This window comes from Salvelinus namaycush, chromosome 5, assembly GCF_016432855.1.
Source record: "Salvelinus namaycush isolate Seneca chromosome 5, SaNama_1.0, whole genome shotgun sequence".
NCBI lineage: Eukaryota > Metazoa > Chordata > Actinopteri > Salmoniformes > Salmonidae > Salvelinus > Salvelinus namaycush.
In genome coordinates this window covers 55,853,028-55,874,573 of record NC_052311.1, presented here as the reverse complement: position 1 = coordinate 55,874,573, position 21,546 = coordinate 55,853,028, and the positions used below count along the sequence as shown (strand labels likewise).

Sequence of the window (21,546 nt, the reverse complement as noted above, 5' to 3'; positions counted from 1 at the left end):
GAGTAAGACACCACAGGAAGCCAGTGATAATAATAACCAACAACTTACTCCATACCGTACTTTCTAGCAATATTTGCCTCAATCTAGTTCTACTGGCTTCTACTTGTCTCTAGCTACTGATTTATATACTTGTACAGGTATCGGTGGTTTGGTGAGTTTAGATTTCCATGTTCCTCCTGAGAGTGTAGGGGCATAGAAATAGAATTCCAAAACAACACACAGCAGTGACTTGAATGGAATTGTCTGTTCTAGTAATTCAATGTCTATGGTTGTAGGTAGTCTCTGGTATCTGATTGACTTGATTGGACTCTGCCAGGGCTCGAGGATCAAAGATCAGGGTGCAGTATGACACAACACGCGACTTAGCACTGTCTCAACTGGGATTACTGTTTAACTTTCTAACAGAACTAATACAGAGACCGGAAAGGATGATCCCAGAAGTTACAGTTGGTGATGCCATAATACTGTCTTAACAATATCTAGGCTACAGTACACTACACCAGCAAGGTTAGCTGCTCATGCAAACCCTGTTATGCATACACACTCACGACCCCACTCAGGTCGTCATACAATCATATTGATGTTCAATATCACACACATTTTTCTGTTAAGTAATTTCACCCTTCTTCTTCATCATACCATCTATGAACATGCTGCCACTTCTGTTTTTCCATGACAAAGTCTTTGTAGTGCATTTAATTAAGGAAGTCCATGAAAAAAATGTATACATATTTTGCTAAAATAGTAAAGACTCACCATAATGCTGAAGAAAAGAGTGTCTATGTGCAAGACATAAAGAGAGAACTGCAATTTTTGCTGCTCTTTGTTTTTGTGGCTACTCTTATGTCTTGGATTCAGTGGTGGTATTGTGAAACACTTTTTATATCTTGGAGTGGTTTACACTTGACAATGTTCTTTCTAAGGAATCCCAGATGAAAAGGATTAAGAAAACTTATAATGCGTCAAACCAGTTTTATTTGCTGTTTCAAGTAGATATTTGTGTGAACGAGAGAGAAATTGAGAGAGAGAGACATTGAGAGAGAATGGAGGAAAGTGAGGGAGGAAGAAAGATACAGAAAGAGAGAGAGAGAGCGAGAGGGAGGGAGAGAGAGGCAGAGTGTTGAGGCTATATTAGATGCCAAGAACTCACAGGGTTTCTGGAATGTTTTGATTAGAGGGAAAGAAACAAGAAAAGTTACAAGTTAATGTCAGGAAAAAGGCTAAACAAAGCCAGACTCCACTGATGGGATCACATACAAGCTAAACATTATAGAACTGTCTTTCAACAGTGGTGATGAAAAGAGGTGCTCTCAGTCCTTCTTGAGATGGGCCACTTCATGGAGGTACGCGATGAACAACTTGGTCCCCTCTATGTAGTTGTACCTGGGAAAGGAATGGGTGAGAGAAAACAATATGTCCTCAACCAATCCTTTAAACAGAAATAAAACTGTTGATACATCTGTGTGTGTGTGCATGCGTAAAAATCTATAAATGTTCAGGGTTAAAAAATGTATAGATACAAGACAGTATTAGCAGATTGAAGGGCTAACCTGCTCATCTTCTCGTTCTGGGAGTGCAGGCCGTCGTCGAAGCCTCCGATAGGCATCATGATGATGCTCTTCCCGGTCACGTCCTCAAAGGTCTTGGCGATGGGGATGGTTCCCCCTTCACGGATCAGGTCTGGCTCCACGTCAAACACTAGAGGAAAACAATGACAAGTCATAATGCATTATACCTGCAGTAGAGGAAAACCAACTGCAACCAGTGGGATTAGAAGCCAGGTCTCCTGCTCACCAAGTCAATGTCTTAACCGTTAGACCAAGAGTACCTCTGCAAGGTCCAAGGGTGTCATTTGGGAATATAAGCCTCAGACAGGGCTACCTCTTCGCGAGATTGTCATTCCAAGTCCTTTCTGCTACACAAACATTACAATACCGCTGCACTGTCATGCCTTAACCACTGATAGGTCTACAGTAGAACCACAGCACACTGGCTTCTTTTAGTGACAAGGATATGTATCTATGTCTGGTATCTTAACTCTAACGACTACAGATAGGCCTATGACTGTGAAGCTACTGTTGTGCAATACATGTCCACAGTCAGCTACCATACAGTAATCATTACCCCTATGACCACTGTTCATACAAACACACACACAGACAGCATAAGAAACGTCCTCTGAACATCTCCACAGCAGAGTTGACTAACTGTACCTCTCTTCACGGCTGCTTTCCCTGCCTCGTACAGGGGGTGCTTGGTGTCTGCTAACCAGGGCTTAGCCCCGATGATCATGGTCACCTTCAGCTTGTTGGGGCTCTTTCTCTTGGCAAACACAGAGTTCAGGTAGTCTGTGACCTACAACAGAACAAATATGTAACAGGCATACATGCAGTCTTCACGTCTATTTCATTAACTGAAACCAAACTGAAATAGTGAATAACTGAATAGTAAATTAACTGAATGAGCAGAATGAGGGACATTATAATAGTGTAACAACCTGCATGAATGTTTCCTGATCTTGGATGTATTGTATATAGAGAGTCTGAAGGTGAGAACAATTCCAGAAATGTGTGTGAACCGTGTGTAACTGCATGTAACTGTGTTTGTTGCAACTGTACAATGCACTGGGTGAGAGGTGTGTACCACCCACCTGTTTCTTGACCACTGCTGGGTCCATGTTGGGGACCTGTCGGATGGAGAACTTGGCAATGACCTTAGCAGGGATGACCGTCTTAGAGCCAGGGCCAGAGAAGGCTCCCTCGATGCCATGGATGGTAACGGTAGGGTAACGCCAACGATGGGCCAGCAGATCTACCTGAGAAATCAAATCAGATCAACTCACATGCACCGAGTACAACAAGTGCAGACTTTACCGTGAAGTGCTTACTTACGAGCCCTTTCCTAACAAGGCAGTTAAAAAGTACGAAAATGTACAAATAGATAAAAGACAATAAAATAACACAATAAAAAAAACATTAAAAATAACAATAACGAGGCTATATACATACTGGCTATATACAAACAGAGAAACAGAGATAGGAGGACCGAAAACCTTAAAAGAACACAATAAATCCAGTCCCCTGTGCATCACCTTGTTGCTGTACATGAGTTGGCTGACGCCAATCTTGGACTTAAAGCTCTCAATGTCAAACTCAATGTCCTGGTACATCTTCCACTCTTCGTCTGAGAGTGGGGCGACGGCCTCTCTGATGCCTGGAATGAGGATCTTTCCACTGGGGCTGATCAGTGTGTCTGGGGGGGAGAGATAGGTCAACACACAAGCAGTCCTTATGGACACACATTTGTAGGGATATCTAATACTTTATTATTTGTGCCAATAGAGAGCTCACACAGACACACGGACGATAGCTTTGCGTGCAAACAGGACCCAGAGATACCTATACAGTAGGTGTTGAGATAGTATTACATTCTGTCACTCAAAGAGGTTACAAACTCACCCAATATGCCGATCAGATCTGTCATAGGCTCTATAACAGTGCCTCCATACACCCCTGAGTGTAGGTCCTGTTTTGGGCCCTCTACCTACCAAACATACAAAGTCACCATGGCTATTCATTAATGATCTTGAAAAAGTAAAGGAGTTTCCTTGGGAAAGTCCCACAGAACTGGAAATGCCCCCAGCCCATCCTACCTCAGCAAAGAAGTAGCAGTTCCCCCTGGTCCCGTAGGTGAGGGCGGGGCGTCGGCTCAGCCAACCACAGTCTGAGATGATGATGTAATCGACGTCAGAGAAGAACGTGTCTTTCTGCGCCACGATCATGGCGTCCAGGCCATTGGACCCGGTCTCCTCCATCCCCTCGATGATGAACTTCACATTGACTGGCAGGTCCTGCATAGGGAGAGGGCAGGGGGTGGAGAGGAGGAGGAGGGATTTTTTTTTGTTATAACAAAGGAATGCTCACTAATAATGGGCAGATAGACTACAACTTAACTTATTTCACCACGTCTTATGTCTCTACATCTCCTATGAGTTCACTCTGATATCTCTTCTTACTGGACACTCACAATGCTGAGGGCCTGATAGACCTCCACTGTATGGATCCAGGCTAAGACAGGGGCCTTGTTGTCAGACGCCCCTCTGCCGTAGAGGTGTCCTTAGGGGTAGAATCAAAGTAATTATTTTCAAATAAATGTCCATTCTGTTCACCTTACATTGACATTTAACATGCATGTATCAATACATCAGTTACATTACATTGGTTCAAAATATGTATGGTAAAAATCATCCCACACCCAAGTACTTGCTTCATTCCTTCACGTTAGCTACAATATCTCATGGCTGTTAGTTGTAGATAGATGTTTCTGTGTGTTGAGTCTAGAATGGATTAATGTAAAGCACTGTAAAAAATCCTTATAATACATTTCACGAGTCACTTTAATAACTCTACCTACATGTACATATTACCTAAACTAACCGGTGCTCTCGCACATTGACTCTGTACCGGTATACCCCTGTATATAGTCTCGCTATTGTTATTTTACTGCTGCTCTTTAATTACTTGTTACCTTTATTTCTTATTCTTATCCGTATTTTTTTTAAACTGCATTGTTGGTTAGGGGCTCATAAATAAGCATTTCACTGTAAGATCTACACCTGTTGTATTCGGCACATGTGACTAATACAATTTGATTTGATTTGATTGCTGTGATTGTGAATGCCTGGTATCCATAGTTTACACTGGGAACCCATAACCTACCCTTGGAACATAGCCTACTGTTGCAACCCATAGCCTACCGCTGGAACCCATAGTCTACCATTGGAAGCCATACCCAACCGTTGGAACCCACAGCCTACCGTTGGATACCATAGACTACTGTTGGAACCCACAGCCTACCGTTGGATACCATAGCCTACTGTTGGAACCCACAGCCTACTGTTGGAAGCCATAGCCTACCATCGATGTCTGTCAGGTTGTAGGGTTCAGTGGCCCAGCCGTCCTCTAGCTTAGCAGGCTGGACATCCACATGTCCGTACACACAGACTGTCTGCTTACTGGGGTCACTGCCAAACTGGGCTGTCACCACCTTGGGTAAGGCCACTGTCTTGCCATCAGGTAGCTAAGCATGGTGATAAAGACACGGTAGATGCAGAAAATGACCTGAATACAGTTTTCAAGGCAGGGAGCATTTCTGTTAACACCCAACTTTTAGTATTTATTTCTGCAAACCATTCTGATCTGCTACTAAAGGACTCTAAAGACTAAGCTAAAAGCAAACAAAAAGATCCTATAACATAATCATTAACTTGACCACATTTCAGAAAACTGACCTCTTGTACGCCGATGTCCACTAGTTCCACCTTCCCTCCCATGGCTTGTAGTTTCTCAGCCGTCATATCCATCATGCGATGGCAGTCTGGCCTCCTCAAGACATCACTGGAGTCGCTCTCTACAGCAACCCAGTCCCTCAGAGTCTAACACACACACACACACACACACACACACACACACACACACACACACACACACACACACACACACACACACACACACACACACACACACACACACACACACACACACAGTATTTATTTATAATGAATTATCAGATAATATAACAGACAACATCATTATTCTGTTTAGAAACTTGCCTGTACATATTCCTCCTGATGGCTGTCAACATACTGGCTCAGCTCATCATACTCAAATAAGTGATGAGGATGAGGAGAGACACTTGATATAACAACAAGGAGCATGGAAGGCAGTTGCCAGATCGTCATCTCTAGAAAGAATAGAAGGATTTATTCACTGAAAATTAAGCAATGATGAAAGCAATTTAATAAGAGACATTAATTAACAAATTATTACATCTTAAAAAGCAAATTGTTATATCTCATTATGTCTCACTACTCTTCTGTTCTTCAACTTTTAAACTATAACGGCAAAGAAAATACGTCTTACCGTACGTAGCCTTGTAAGTTTGGTACTTCTTTAATGTTGCCCTTGTCTTCAGAACCCACTGGACTGGAGTCTCCGGGGACACACAGGGTTTTTATACCTTCGGTAACTGGCTCACCTCCTGATGGGAAGGGTCGCGAGGTCAAGCCTTTCCTGGAGATCAGCCAAGAAAGCTGACAAATTACATTTTCTCGCTGACAGGCACAATTGTGGCACAATTGATCCAACTCCAAGAAAGAATGCATGCTGTGTCCCCTCGACATGAACAACATTAAGTAATGAACAAAATACAGTGAAGGACTAAATAGTCCGGTAATTTGTAGGGCCTTGCCTAAGTAGGCTTTAAATAACAGATGGCCTAACAGGGGCATTGTAGAAGAACACTTGTTCACCTGCAACACTAGAAGCATAACTTCTTGCAGGGTTTAATAAACGGCTGGGTCTTTATCTGGCCACATTATACAAAATAGAAACGTTATAGAGTAAAACATGTAGGTCTACATTCTGCATAGCTCCTGACCTAGGCCTTATTATATTCCAGCTCAGGCTTTCTAAAGCCTGAGCCTTGGCCGGTGCCTATGATGAGGACGCTCTTGGCGGAGGAGTAAGGATCAGAATGGAGTCAACAAATAAAAATAACAAACAGGACGATGAACGAAACAGCAAATAAAAACTGAAATGGCCTAACTCAAATTCTAATACAGTAGGCCTACTCTGGGGCCTCATTATCAACCATGCGTACATTTCTTACTGAAATTCTGGCGTACGTGGAGATTCTAGGATGTACTAGAGGCTACGCATGTTTCCATTGATAAACAGAGCACAGTGGAGGCTCCTCAGAGGAGGAAGGGGAGGACCATCCTCCTCAGTGAATTTCATAAAAATAGTGAAACATTAACAAACATATCCTTTTTAGATGAAACTATAAAAACTATAAAACTATATACAGTGCATTCAGAAAGTTTTCAGACCCCTTCCCCTTTCCCCTTTTGCACATTTTGTTACATTACAGCCTTATTCTAATTTGGATTAAATAAAAAAATGGCCCTCGTCAATCTATACACAATACCCCATAATGACAAAGCGAACCAGGTTTTTAGATATTTCAGCAAATTTATTAAAAATAAAAAACAGAAATACCTTATTTACATAAGTATTCTGTTTCCTTTGCTATGAGACTCGAAATTGAGCTCAGGTGCATCCTGTTTCCATTGAGCATCCTTGAGATGTTTCTACAACTTGATTGGAGTCCACCTGTGGTAAATTCAATTGATTGGACATGATTGGGAAAGGCACACACCTGTTTTAACAAGGTCCCACAGTTGAAAGTGCATGTCAGAGCCAAAACCAAGCCATTAAGTCAAAGGAATTGTCCGTAGAGCTCCGAGACAGGATTGTGTCGAGGCACAGATCTGGGAAGGGTACCAAAAAATGTCTGCAGCATTGAAGGTCCCCAAGAACATAGTGGCCTTCCATTCTTAAATTATAAGAAGTTTGGAACCACAGAGACTCTTCCTAGAGTTAGCCGTCCGGCAAAACTGAGCAATCGGGGTGGAAAGGCCTTGGTCACTCTAACAGAGGTCCAGAGTTCCTCTGTGGAGATGGGAGAACCATCCAGAAGGACAACCATCTCTGCAGCACTCCACCAATCAGGCCTTTATGATAGAGTGGCCAGACGGAAGTCACGTCTCAGTAAAAGGCACATGACAGCTCGCTTGCAGTTTGCCAAAAGGCACCTAAAGGACTCTCAGACCATGCGAAAGATGAACTCTTTGGCCTGAATGCTAAGCATCACGTCTGGAGGAAACCTGGCACCATCCATACGGTGAAGCATGGTGGTGGCAGCATCATGCTGTGGGGATGTTTTTCAGCGGCCGGGACTGGGAGACTAGTCAGGATCGAGGGAAAGATGAATGGGGCAAAGTACAGCGAGATCCTTGATGAAAACCTGCTCCAGAACGCTCAGAACCTCAGACTGGGGTGAAGGTTCACCATCCAACAGGACAATGGCCCTAAGCACAAAGCCAAGACAATGCAGGAGTGGCTTTGGGACAAGTCTCTGAATGTCCTTGATTGGCCCAGCAAGAGCCCGGACTTAAACCCGATCGAACATCTCTGGAGAGACCCGAAAAGAGCTGTACAGCAATGCTCCCCATCCAACCTGACAGAGCTTGAGAGGATCTGCAGAGAAGAATGGGAGAAACTCCCCAAATACAGGTGTGCCAAGCTTGTAGCATCATACCCAAGAAGACTCAAAGCTGTAATTGCTTCCAAAGGTGCTTCAACAAAGTACTGAGTAAAGGGTCTGAATTCTTATGTAAATGTGATATTCCAGTTTTCTTTTAATAAATATGCAAAAATGTAATTATGGGGTATTGTGTGTAGATTGATGGGGGGGGGACTATTTAATAAATTTTACAATAAGTCTCACGGATCCCTCCAGAACTGTGTCATTACGCACGCCTGGTCCCCATTCCCACTGATTGTGTATTGTATAAACGTGCCCTCTGTTCTCCATTGGGCTGTCAATTATTGTTCCAATGTCCGTTGGTCGTGTGAGTACCTGTGCTGTGTTGTTTTGGCTTTCATGCCGCTTGTATTGCGCAGATGATTACGAGTCTCATCCCGTGTGGTATCATTGTGTGTGTGTGGTATCATTGTGTGTGTGTCTTTTACGGGTCTCGCCCCGGTGTATTTATTCGAGGTACTCCTCGCTCTTTTGTTTGGGTTTCAACCCTGTGTTTTGTATACGTGTTTGTTTGGTCTTCGTCCCTGTGCCTTTACATGGCACGCTGTAATTTGGGTCAATAAAAACCCCTATTACTTATTCCTGCACCTATCTCCCGATCCTTTATACCAACGTGACAATAAGGCTGTAACTTAATCAGGGTTGTGTAGGTTACTTTCTAAATGTAATCCGTTACAGTTGCAAGTTACCTGTCCAAAATTGTAATCAGTAACGTGACTTTTGAATTACCCAAACTCAGAAATCTGTTTACATACCGTTACTTTTAGATTACTTTACCCTTAAGACTCATTAGAAGAAGAAAAAAATGTATGTTACCAATTGAACGACATCTATTGCAGGATAAATCAATGTTAAAGTTTACATAGCTGGCCATATATGGATGTTACATTTTACTTCATGGGATGGTTATGTAGGCTTCTTCAAACCCATCGCTTTCTGCTACATATAATAACACGATTAAATTATATCTTTACATTAAAAACCAAAGTCTATCAGAATTCCAGTCATTCCAATAAATGTTATACCCCTTGATCTTCAAGAATAGGACTTGGAAATATGGAAGTGCATATTAGCCAAATTGTTTTACCAGAGCATAACCCCCAAACCAAGGACTTATTAGCCAGCCCTACTCTGTTGTTTATGATTTTGTTGTCATGGAGGACTGATGGGGCTCAGTGATTTGAGTTGAAAAATAAATGCTGTGCTCATGGAATGGCATGGTTTGCCAAGAGTGTGCAAAGCTTTTATCAAGGCAAAGGGTGGCTACTTTGAAGAATCTAAAATCTAAAATATATTTAGATTTGTTTAACACGTTTTTGTTACTACATGATTATTTGTGTTATTTCATAGTTTTGATGTCTTCACTATTATTCTACAATGTAGTAAATAGTAAAAATAAAGAAAAACCCTTGAATGAGTAGGTGTGTCCAAACTTTTGACTGGTACTTATTATATAATGTACCTATACATCCAAAAATAGATAGCAACTACAGATTGCCCTTTTAAGTCTATCAAAAGAGTGCAAGTTTGAGCATGTGTCCATTAGGCCTATGGGTTTTTATCAGCATAAATTAGATTGAGCAATAAAAGCCCCACTTTTATTCCATAGGCTTGGATCTGCACTCTGCAGCTGTTGCAAGAGCACATTTTTCACTGGCTGTTCACTGGTTTCAAAAACAATGTATAGGCAGTTTAAACTTCTTGAATTCAACCATTATTGGTTTCAAATACACATTTAGATTTGTGAACAGCCATCCACAACAACCACAATCCGTAAGGCGCAAATAGCTACATGAGAGAGCAGCAGTGTGATTTACATCAATGCGCTATGTAGATATCAATAATAAGTGATATCCCTATGCCGTAGACTACACGACTACTGTCATCCTTACCTCCAAGCGATAATTCAAGTTGGATAATCCTTGGATGCCGACAGCAGTCACACCATTGAAAGACATAGCTTGGACTGTAGCCTACAAAAACCTACTCCAGCTCTTTTCCCGAGATCCATCAAACACATTTGGTGTGTCATCATATTGGTCTTTGACTCGCTCAGGTGGAATAAACTTAAAATTGCGCCTTTTTTTAATGCTGATTTGAATGTCATTAAGAAAACAGAGAAGTGTCAAAGATTTTGTTTCGCAAACATCCTTTCTGAGTTTAAAAGTAATCATCTAGTTTTTCAAAAGTATCGGTAATCTGATTACAATATATTTTGCTGTTAAAAACTGCTTGTCAATATGGGGGCGCTGTTTTCACTTTGTAAAAAATCGTGCCCAAATTAATCTGCCTCGTACTCTATTCTAGATCGTACAATATGCATATTATTATTACTATTGGATAGAAAACACTCTCAAGTTTCTAAAACCGTTTGAATTATATCTGTGAGTAAAACAGAACTCATTTTGCAGCAAGCTTGAAATCTATGGATATACATGCACTTCATACGCCTTCCACTAGATGTCAACAGGCAGTGGGAGGTGGAATGGGGTGTCTAGCTTGATCTGAGGTCGAACAAGAGCTCTTGGAATGACGTGACCACAATTTCCTTTGTCTACCAAGGCGCGGGAAGGACATCAGCATTGGCTTCTGAAAAGCGTTCGGTATAGACGGCTAATATCTCCGGCTTTGATTTTATTTGATACATGTGATAATATCATCGTAAAGTATGTTTTTTTCAATATAGTTTTATCAGATTATTCAACGTTTATCGGGAGTTTTGGAGTTTTCCGTTCTCTGCGTTAGGTGAAGATGGACATCTTCGCGCCACTTGGCTAGCTAAGGTTGCTAATTCGACAGGAGAAGAGGACATTCTAAAACCAAACAACGATTTATTCTGGACAAAGGACTCCTTGTACAAGATTCTGATGGAAGCTCAGCAAAAGTAAGAACCATTTATGATGTTATTTCGTATTTCTGTGGAAAATGTTTAGTCCTATTTTCCTTCCTTTTTGCGGGCGCTGACTCGCTATAACGTAAGCTGTTTGTTATGGTAAAGTTATTTTTAAAAATCTAACACGGCGATTGCATTAAGAACTAGTGTATCTTTCATTTGCTGTCCAACATGTATTTTTTAGTAAAGTTTATGATGAGTTCTTTGGTCAGATTAGGTGACTGTCCAAAATATCTCCGGATAATTTGGTGAATCGATGCTACATATTCACAACGTATAACCACGGTTTGCAGCTCAAAATATGCACATTTTCGAACAAAACATAAGTGTATTGTGTAACATGATGTTATAAGACTGTCATCTGATGAAGTTGGTCAAGGTTAGTGATTAATTTTATATCTTTTGCTGGTTTTTGCGAATGCTATCTATGCGGTGAATAAATGCGGTTGTGTGTTTGACTATTGTGGTAAGCTAATATAATGCTATATTGTGTTTTCGCTGTAAAACACTTAAAAAATCTGAAATATTGGCTGGATTCACAAGATGTTTATCTTTCATTTGCTGTACACCATGTATTTTTCATAAATGTTTTATGATGAGTATTTAGGTATTTCACGTTGCTCTCTGTAATTATTCTTGCTGCTTCGGTGCTATTTGTGATTGTAGCTGCAATGTAAAACTATGATTTATACCTCAAATATGCACATTTTCGAACAAAACATAGATTTATTGTATAACATGTTATAAGACTGTCATCTGATGAAGTTGTTTCTTGGTTAGTGACTAATTATATCTCTATTTGGTCGGTTTTGTGATAGCTACCTATGCGGTAAAAAAATGGTGAAAATATGCGGTTGAGTCTTTTGCTATTGTGGTTAGCTAATAGAAATACATATTGTATTTTCGCTGTAAAACATTTTAAAAATCGGAAATGATGGCTGGATTCACAAGATGTGTATCTTTCATTTGCTGTATTGGACTTGTGATTTCATGATATTTATATGCTAGTATTTACTTGTGGCGCTATGCTAGGCTATGCTAGTCAGCTTTTTACTGATGAGGATGCTCCCGGATCAGGGATGGTGATGAAGTAGAGGTTAATGTAACGGATTACAGTTACTGTTTTTTTGTAATGTAATTTGTTACTCCCCAACCCTGAACATAACAAAATGTGGAAAAAGTCAAGGGGTCTGAATACTTTCTGAATGCACTGTAAATGTCAACAAATAATTGATTAAAACACACTGTTTTGCAGTGAAAGTCTACATTAGCCTCAACAGCACTCTGTAGGGTAGCACCATGGTGTAGACCGGTGTTATTCACAATTTTTTGTAAGGGGGCCACTTTGGGTTGAGACAATCATTTAGAGGGCTGCACATATTTTTTATTTGTTGTACTTTTTCTTCCAATATTATCAATTATCAATTGAGAGCAAATTCAGAGCAATAGAGTACATGCAATTGATTTGAAGTACAGCACATCACAAATATATACATACACACATAAAATAGGCTACATCACATGTACAGTATAAGACCAATATTCAGGGTTACCTCAGTAGCTGGATGAGCGAAAATATCCCTTCTGCTCCTTGACAGAATTAATTCTAAATGTATAGTCTGTTGTTGCTATTCTTGTGAGGAAATCCAAGTGTGCATTGATCAGTATGTTTCTCTGTTTTTGTTTCCCTATGTTAATTGTTGAAAATGTTGCTCCACATGAGTAAGTGCTGACAAAAAATTATGTCACCTTTTGCACACACTGCTTCAGAAGTGGATACTCTGTGTCTGACACAAGGCTCCAGAAATGGGAAACACCAGATCTTAGTTCACCTTGCAATATGTCATTTGCCTGCAGCTCCACTATCTTACTCTCTATTCCAGCACAGTCAGGACAGAGGGCTGTGGTGACTGGGGTCAGAAATGACACTGGCACATGAATGGGGTTCTCAATGATGTGGTGACTGTTCTTAGTTTTGGGAAATAAACAAACTGTCTGTCAGGTATGAACAGTGTGGTGATTTTATTTTGAAATGCTGTGACCACACGCAGCATTTTGCCTGGAGTTTTAGCTTTCCCTTGTCCTTCGGCTACACCAGTGGTACTCATGGACCGCAATGTATTTTTCTCTCACATTCACTTAGCTAGTGAATGCAGCTAGCTAGTTTAGCCTACTCAAACACCCGGCTCAAACAGAAAGGGATGCTATGTTAGCTAATTGGCTATGGTTATCCAACACTGGAACTCTTCCAAGTCAAGGTAAGCTTTTGGTTTTATTCATTTATTGCCATTGGGTCATGCCGGTGTAACCGATAAACTCCTTGCAGCCTACACTGTACTGCATGATTGTAGCGGTTTTACAAACATGTTAGTTCTAGTAGCTACGATTATGTAGGTAGGCTGTGTGTAGCTGTTAGCGGTTATGATATGTAGGTTTGGCTTGGAATGTTTGCCTGGTCACAGACAGTTGATGTGTTGTACACTGAAGTCCACAAGCAAAGGGAAAAGGTGAGAGGAGCACAGCACGTACAGTAGATGCGAGAAGGAATTCTACAACTAGAAAAATGATCATGCTGTTTGTATGTGACTGCTATGAAGGTGAACTCCGTTTGCTTGTGATCAGTGTATTAATTCCACCAATTCTGTTGAAAAACATTTCTTAAACTGAAGCAAATGGAATGAAACGGGGCTAAACATACCTGAATTTGCCCAATAGAAATTCTCATTTGTAACTAATGCCTATGTATATATTGTATTTTATACCATCTATTGCATCTTGCCTATGCCGCTCGGTCATTGCTCATCCATATATTTATATGTACATATTCTTATTCCATCCCTTTACTTAGATTTGTGTGTATTAGGTAGTTGTTGTGGAATTTTAGATTGCTTGTTAGATATTGCTGCACTGTCGGAACTAGAAGCACAAGCATTTCGCTACACTCGCAATAACATCTGCTAACCATGTGTATGTGACCAATAACATCTGCTAACCATGTGTATGTGACCAATAAAATGTGATTTCATTTGATTTGACTGCACCATAGATCAGCTAGATGCAGGTAAGAGTGTGCAAGGCGGTATTGAACGTGTCACTGCCTGTCACTGTGAGTACTCAAATGTTCCTCTCATTTACAACCTATGTTGTAAACGTACATTCATAGGCTAGGTTGCAGCAACCTCATGATGGGTATAGGGAAAATTTGAGTATCATGTAGTAGCCTGAACCTATCGATGCTACATTGACCTGGGTATGACAGTCATCTAATATGCTTTAATAGAAATAAGGCCATGCTCATAGAAACATATCGTCCTCCCTCATCTTAAATGTCACCGGCACTGTAGAGCCATTTTATATTTGTGCATCGTGGAAAACACCCTCCATTCACCTTTTATAGTGACAAAAACACCTTAATTGTAAATCTGGGACCCTCAAATTAGAGTGACATGTTAAGTTTGGTATGGTAACATAAGACAGATGGTTACTTAAGGAAAAAATTCAAGTGGGGTGGTTGGTCGGGGTGGATCGTTGAGTGTATAACACAAACGTCTAGCAACCCAACGCTTGTGAGTTCGAATCTCATTGGGTGGGCTTATAACACATTTTGAATCTCTCATCACAGACAACTTTAGCATTTTTGCTAATTAGTACTTACTACTTTTTAGCTACTTTGCAACTGCTTAGCATATTAGCTAACCCTTCCCCTAACCCTAACCTTTTAGCTAACCCTTCCCCTAACCCTAACCTTAACCTTTTAGCTAACCCTTCCCCTAACCTTAACCCTTTCACCGAACTCCTAAACTTAACCCTAACATTAACCCTAACCTCTAACCCCTAGCCTAGCTAACATTGGCCACTTAGCCACCTAGCTAGAATTTGTAACATTTAATACGTTTTGCTAATTAAAGCGCACCTTTGCTAAATGAGGCCCCTGGACTAAATAATGCCTGAACCTACATCAATCTCACAATGTCTCCTCAGTCTTCAGGACAGAAATGAAGGCGCTTAAATGTCCTTCTAACGTGGCCTTCACCTGGACCATACCAGTATTGATCAATTAGAAACGTTGTCCCCACCCATCACCCATGATAATTGGTGCTTCCGAGATGCAGCTTTTTCTGAAATTCAAACCCCCTACCCCCTACCCAAGCACAGCAGAGGAATAAACAATTCACCTCTTCAATTCAGACAATATACACATAAGGTAAGTTTGCAAACATTTCTTGTTATTGTAGTGCTGGAATCATTTTCATACAGTATTTAACTAATACGACTAAATATTTGATATCATTGTAAAATGTATGGATTCCATTATATATATTTAATTTTTATTTAACCTTTATTTAACTAGGCAAGTCAAATTATACAAGGCAAAACCATAAGTTACAAGGCATCACCGGCATTAAGGCATTCATAATCTATGCATGATCAGAGAGGGAGAGAGAGACAAAGAAATCATGGCTCATACAGTAGCTCAAGGAGGGGGTGGGGCTTTTCTCTTTTGTTCTCTATTTCTCCTCTATTGCTCCTCAAGCAAGGTGGAGGCCGATGACATCATGGATTCCCATCTGACCATATCCTTGAACTTTGCAGTTGTGTCTAAAAAACCCTATTTTGCTCAAAAAAATGTTTTCATCCTTTGCTGTGTGTACTTTATTGTATTTATACTTGGAATAGTCTTTTTGGTAATGTTTTATTTTGAGGGTCCCCAATAAACTATTTATAAGGCATTTATAAAGTGTTTTTACCATTTATTAATATTTACTCCCACATGCATAAACCATTTACTAATCATTAGTATTTTGCAGTCCCTAATCTAAAGTGACAGCTATTTATGCTTTATACATGTTTTGAGTGACCAATGTAATTTCTCACTAAAAGAGGGGCATGCCATTGTTAGACGATACACCAGTACCTGGTAAAATACAAGCACAGAACACAGGGATATTTAAGGAAATGTACATTTGTGAATAACTAGCTTACTAACATTGACAAATGTGGGAGTAATGATTAATAAATGGTGAGCAAACTGTTTGTAAAGGCCTTGCACTTTGTTTATAAATGCCTTATAAATGGTTAATTACAGACCCTTAAAATAAAGTGTTACTCTGCTTTTCAACAGTAAAAGTTCAAAAATCGCAAGAGGTCATCTTTAAGTTAACTTCCAATCAGATCATCAGACCTACAGAATGTGATCACAACAGCATCTCTGCTTCCCAGACGTGTCAAGAGGGAGGCTCGGTGATAGCAACACATAAAAGGAAGAATTCCTGAGAAGACAAAGGAAACCTTGCATACAACATTGTTGAGAGTCATTTCGGGGGCTGGCCTACAAAATGTAAATAGCGGTCTAATTACCAAAACATCTGCTCTTGTACATTCGTATTGGTAACATTTATTTGACAAAAGACAAGATAACAAGTGCTAATATTAACAGAGCAACAAACTGTCGGCGTCCGACTAGGCTGCAATCTCCTCTAACAGGGCCGAATCCTAATTTAAGATTTCTGCGCATGAATCGGATTTTAGCACAAATCTCTCATTGAAGTCAATAATGTAACTTTTGCATAACTGTATTGCCTGTTGATGCAGAATAATCACCACCAATAATGGCCGACACAATTGAGGGAATCCCTCGTGGTCACGCTGTGCGCACAGTATGGACACCAATTAAGAAACCAACTAATAGGAAAACCAAGTATAATCCCATTATCCTGCATGAACGTTGGACAATTGGTGCATATAAAAATAGGAACATTGCTTCCTGCTCTTTTGTGTCTCTGTAGTCCTCCCAACTTTATAGATGTTTCACTGTAGCCTATCCCACTGGGATTCAGACAACTCTACAGATGTCACAGACACTGTGTTAACACAGCCACCCTCAGAACCCAATTCAGATTTTTTTTCTCCATATCCAATCTTTTTTTCTGACTGTCTACACTCAGTTTTATATGGCTGCGTTTACAGAGGCAGCCCAGTTCTGATATTTTTCCCTCTAATTGTTCTTTTGACCAATCACATCAGATCTTTTCACATCAAATATTTTTCTGATCGGATTGGTCAAAAGACCAATTAGTGAAAGAAATATCAGAATTGGGCTGCCTGTGTAAACACAGCATATATGACCCATATCTTTTGCATATGCACACTGATGTAGCCTCTGAAGTAGCACACAGATGCAATGCTTTTTTTTTCATTGTTCCTTTGAATGTGGGAGTAGTTGTCTTAGTAATGCCAGGTCATGTGCAAAAAAACAAACACTTCAGAGCAAAAAATCTGAGCATCTAGAGTAGATAAAATATGAACTCAAAAGATCAGATTCCATGTCTTTTTTGTTGTTGTTGCTGTTTACACATTACTGAAAAGATCAGATAGATATCAGGTATGCCAAATATTTCAATAGGGTCTGGCTCCTTTATATACCTTCTCAGGACACAGATGCTGTGAGACATGTGAGCTGAGAAAGAATGTTGAATGTTGCCAGAAAGCTAGCTTCTAGATAGCTAGTGTAGCCAATTTGTCAAGGTGACAGCTAAAGCTTGGTTTAGACTCATTGTAGTGATTTTCACCAAAAAAGTACAAGTATGGTATTGACATTGTATGACAAAACTAAAATAATCCTGAACAATCAGCTCACTCTCCCAATTTTGACCTCTATGATACTAACGCTGACACCTAACTAACATTAGGCACAGATTTGTAACATATCATACAAATTGTAGGGACAGCTACAAGTGCAGACATATCATAGAAATGTCACATATATGAAATGGAAGGATACAAGAAAACATCTACTATGTTACGGCTCGAGTTCAGGTTGAGCACGAACATACCTTCGGAGATGCAAAAATACCATCTGAGACGCACGCGCATTGATATTCACAGACTAGGTAGCTTCAGCCAACATAATCTGCAGCTGGATGCTTCTCAAAAAATGTGCTAAAGATTTCAATTGGGCTGCCTGTGTAAACGCAGCCAAACAGTTTAAAATAAGTTAAAGATGGGCCTCCCGGGTGGCGCAGTGGTCTAGGGCACTGCATCGCAGTGCTAACTGCGCCACCAGAGTCTCTGGGTTCGCGCCCAGGCTCTGTCGCAGCCGGCCGCGACCGGGAGGTCCGTGGGGCGACGCACAATTGGGCTAGCGTCGTCCGGGTTAGGGAGGGTTTGGCCGGTAGGGATATCCTTGTCTCATCGCGCTCCAGCGACTAACCAAGGGCGCTAACCAAGGGCGCTAACCAAGGGCGCTAACCAAGCGCTAACCAAGGGGGCCAGGTGCACGGTGTTTCCTCCGACACATTGGTGCGGCTGGCTTCCGGGTTGGAGGCGCGCTGTGTTAAAGAAGCAGTGCGGCTTGGTTGGGTTGTGCTTCGGAGGACGCATGGCTTTCGACCTTCGTCTCTCCCGAGCCCGTACGGGAGTTGTAGCGATGAGACAAGATAGTAATTACTAGCGATTGGATACCACGAAAATTGGGGAGAAAAGGGGATAAAATTAAAAAATAATAATAATAATAAGTTAAAGATGCAATCCAGCTATTTCTGACCTTCTCCTGTTGAAAAACAATACCCCAAGTATAAATACTGTCATGTACACAAGGGTAAAAGAACATGTTTTGAGTTTTTTAGGACTTGGTCTGATGCATTTACTCTGATGTCATTGGCATCTCCCCTTGCTTGTGGGAACAATAGAAGAGCAATAGAGAACAAAAGAGGAAAGGCCAACTCCCCCACTTGTGCCATGTCATGTCATACAGTACCTGGACCTCCTGTTGAGTTGTGCCTTGTGTTAAGTAAATCAGGTGATAAATGAGGTGAAAAGGAGCCTGAAGTGATTCTTTAAATGAAAATGCATAACAATATTACACTTGTGACAACACCAACTCAAGGTATACTCTAGTCTCTTTTAGCAGTCGTGTGTGTGTGCTTGTGATGTAGTGTTGCTATAGAAACAGATTAAGCGCATTCCTTTGAGATTAAATGTTAGGAAATAAAGCATGCACCCTCACTACTTTATTTACAGAGCTGAAAATCAGATTAATTAAATATAGCAAGATCAAGGACCCTTTAAAACTGACATACAATACATTTATTTATTCTAAAAGGTTGGAAAATAAGGGTTTACCTTCACTCAAAAGTTTGGATTTTTAACCAGAAAACGGTGTGATTTGGCCTACTTTGCCCTGTATTGTTCTTTGTGTTTCTTAGTTCTCTCTCTCGTTCCCCTTTTCTAGCGTTTCTTTATCTCTGATTCAAGGTCAACAAAACACGTAGTTCTACCTAGCCAGAACGGGTCCTATTTGAGGTTCAGTGGTAAGTTCAATTTTCTCCTTCAAGTCAAAACGATACTATAACTATTTGTTGGCACTGAGGTGACGAATGAAGGATATGGCTTGAAAGCGTATCTTATTCCGGGATAGAAGATGTTGCTGTACTCCTATTTACTCCTATTAATACTCCTAGTTTATAAATAAACGTCCTTTTTTTGTCAGCATTCTAGGCTAATGCAATAGGAATTTCCAGGTGAACAAAACTTTGAGCAGTTGTTGATAAAGTCTATCAAAAATCTATCCGGTTTACTACATTTTATTTGTCACGTGGTGAATACAACAGGTGTAGACCTTACAGTGAAATGCTGACTTACAAGCCCTTAACCAACAATGCAGTAAAAAAAATATCCCCCCAAAAATAAGAATAAGATATAAAAGTACCAAATAACTAAAGAGCAGCAGTAAAATAACAATAGCGAGGCTATATACAGAGAGTACCGGTGCAGAGTCAATATGCGGGAGCACCGGTTAGTCGAGGTAATTGAGGTAATATGTACATGTAGGTAGAGTTATTAAAGTGACTATGCATAGATAATAACAGAGAGTAGCAGCCGCAAAAAAAGGAGAGGGGGGGGCAATGCAAATGAGTCTTATGGCTTGGGGGTAGAAACTGTTTAGAAGCATCTTGGACCTAGACTTGGCTCTCCAGTACCGCTTGCCGTGTGGTAGCAGAGAGAACAGTCTATGACTAGGGTGGCTGGAGTCTTTGACAATTTTTAGGGCCTTCCTCTGATACCGCCTGGTACAGAGGTCCTGGATGGCAGGAAGCTTGGCCCTAGGGATGTACTGGGCTGTATGCACTACACTCTGTAGTGCCTTGTGGTCGGAGTCAGGATGCTCTCGATGGTGCAGCTGTAGAACCTTTTGAGGATATGAGGACCAATGCCAATTATTTTCAGTCTCCTGAGGGGCAATAGGTTTTGTCATGCCCTCGTCACAACTGTCTTGGTGTGCTTGGACTATTTCGTTTGTTGTTGATGTGGACACCAAGGAACTTGAAGCTCTCAACCTGCTCCACTACAGCCCCGTCAATGAGAATGGGGGCGTGCTCGGTCCTCCTTTTCCTGTAGTCCACAATCATCTCCTTTGTCTTGTTCACGTTGAGGGAGAAGTTGTTGTCCTGGCACCACACGGCCAGGTCTCTGACCTCCTCCCTATAGGCTGTCTCATCGTTGTCAGTGATCAGGCCTACCACTGTTGTGTCATTAGCAAACTTGATGATGGTTTTGGAGTCGTGCCTGGCCGTGCAGTCATGGGTGAACAGGGAGTACAGGAGGGGACTGAGCACGCACCCCTGAGGGGCCCCCGTGTTGAGGATCAGCGTGGCGGATGTGTTGCTACCTATCATTACCACCTGGGGGCGGCCCGTCAGGAGGTCCAGGATGCAGTTGCAGAGGGAGGTGTTAAGTCCCAGGGTCCTTAGTTTAGTGATGAGCTTTGAGGGCACTATGGTGTTGAACGCTGAGCTGTAGTCAATGAATAGCATTCTCACATAGGTGTTCCTTTTGTCTAGGTGGGAAAGGGCAGTGTGGAGTGGAATAGAGATTGCGTCATCTGTGGATCTGTTGGTGCGGTATGCAAATTGGAGTGGGTCTAGGGATGGGATGGTGTTGATGTAAGCCATGACCAGCCTTTCAAAGCACTTTATGGCTACAGACGTGTTCTTTGGCACAGGGACTATGGTGGTCTGCTTGAAACATGTTGGTATTACTGACTCAGACAGGGAGAGGTTGAAAATATCAGTTAAGACACTTCTCATTTGGTCAGCGGATGCTCGGAGTACACATCCTAGTGAGGCCTGGTAGCATCTGTGGGGGGAAACTATTTGATTTGTAGCAAGGAACTTTTCTCACTGGATGTAGGCCTACTTTGTACAGCAAAAATGTTTCTATACTTTTCAGCACCTGTGGGTAGGCTGTCACCACAAGATGGCATGCTCCAGTTACTCATAGTGGGTCTCCTGAAGAGAGCAAGGATGTAATGGATGTTTCAATAATGACAGAACAGACCTACCTAAGGATGGTTTTGGCCATTTTTGGCCATTTCGGACCTATGAACAGCTACTTTGTTCACATGGATTAAATGGTGTATTTGAGGAGTTGATTATCATTTAATTGTTGTACATAGAGTGCATTCGGAAAGTATTCAGACCCCTTGACCT

General features: G+C 41.2%; 1 protein-coding gene across 1 annotated transcript; it reads right to left on the bottom strand.

Moving 5' to 3' along the window:
* Positions 1-985: 985 nt before the first annotated feature.
* LOC120047675 (cytosolic non-specific dipeptidase-like) lies at positions 986-5,724 on the bottom strand. The gene is made up of 11 exons (XM_038993226.1): positions 5,612-5,724; positions 5,291-5,434; positions 4,917-5,079; positions 4,027-4,115; positions 3,653-3,850; positions 3,459-3,543; positions 3,092-3,252; positions 2,651-2,815; positions 2,214-2,355; positions 1,551-1,698; positions 986-1,383 (listed from the first exon to the last, which is right to left on the bottom strand). The coding sequence occupies exons 1-11, from the start codon at positions 5,714-5,716 to the stop codon at positions 1,311-1,313; spliced, it is 1,473 nt and encodes a 490-aa protein (XP_038849154.1). The 5' UTR covers positions 5,717-5,724; the 3' UTR covers positions 986-1,310.
* Between the last annotated feature and the right edge of the window lie 15,822 nt (positions 5,725-21,546).

Coding starts and splice junctions, on each gene's coding strand:
- LOC120047675 (XM_038993226.1), bottom strand. CDS start 5,716: ATGCTCCTTGTTGTTATATCAAGTGTCTCTCCTCATCCTCATCACTTA. Junction 5,080..5,290: donor TGGACATCGGCGTACAAGAG/GTCAGTTTTCTG, acceptor CACCATGCTTAG/CTACCTGATGGCAAGACAGT. Junction 1,384..1,550: donor CAGAACGAGAAGATGAGCAG/GTTAGCCCTTCA, acceptor TTCCTTTCCCAG/GTACAACTACATAGAGGGGA.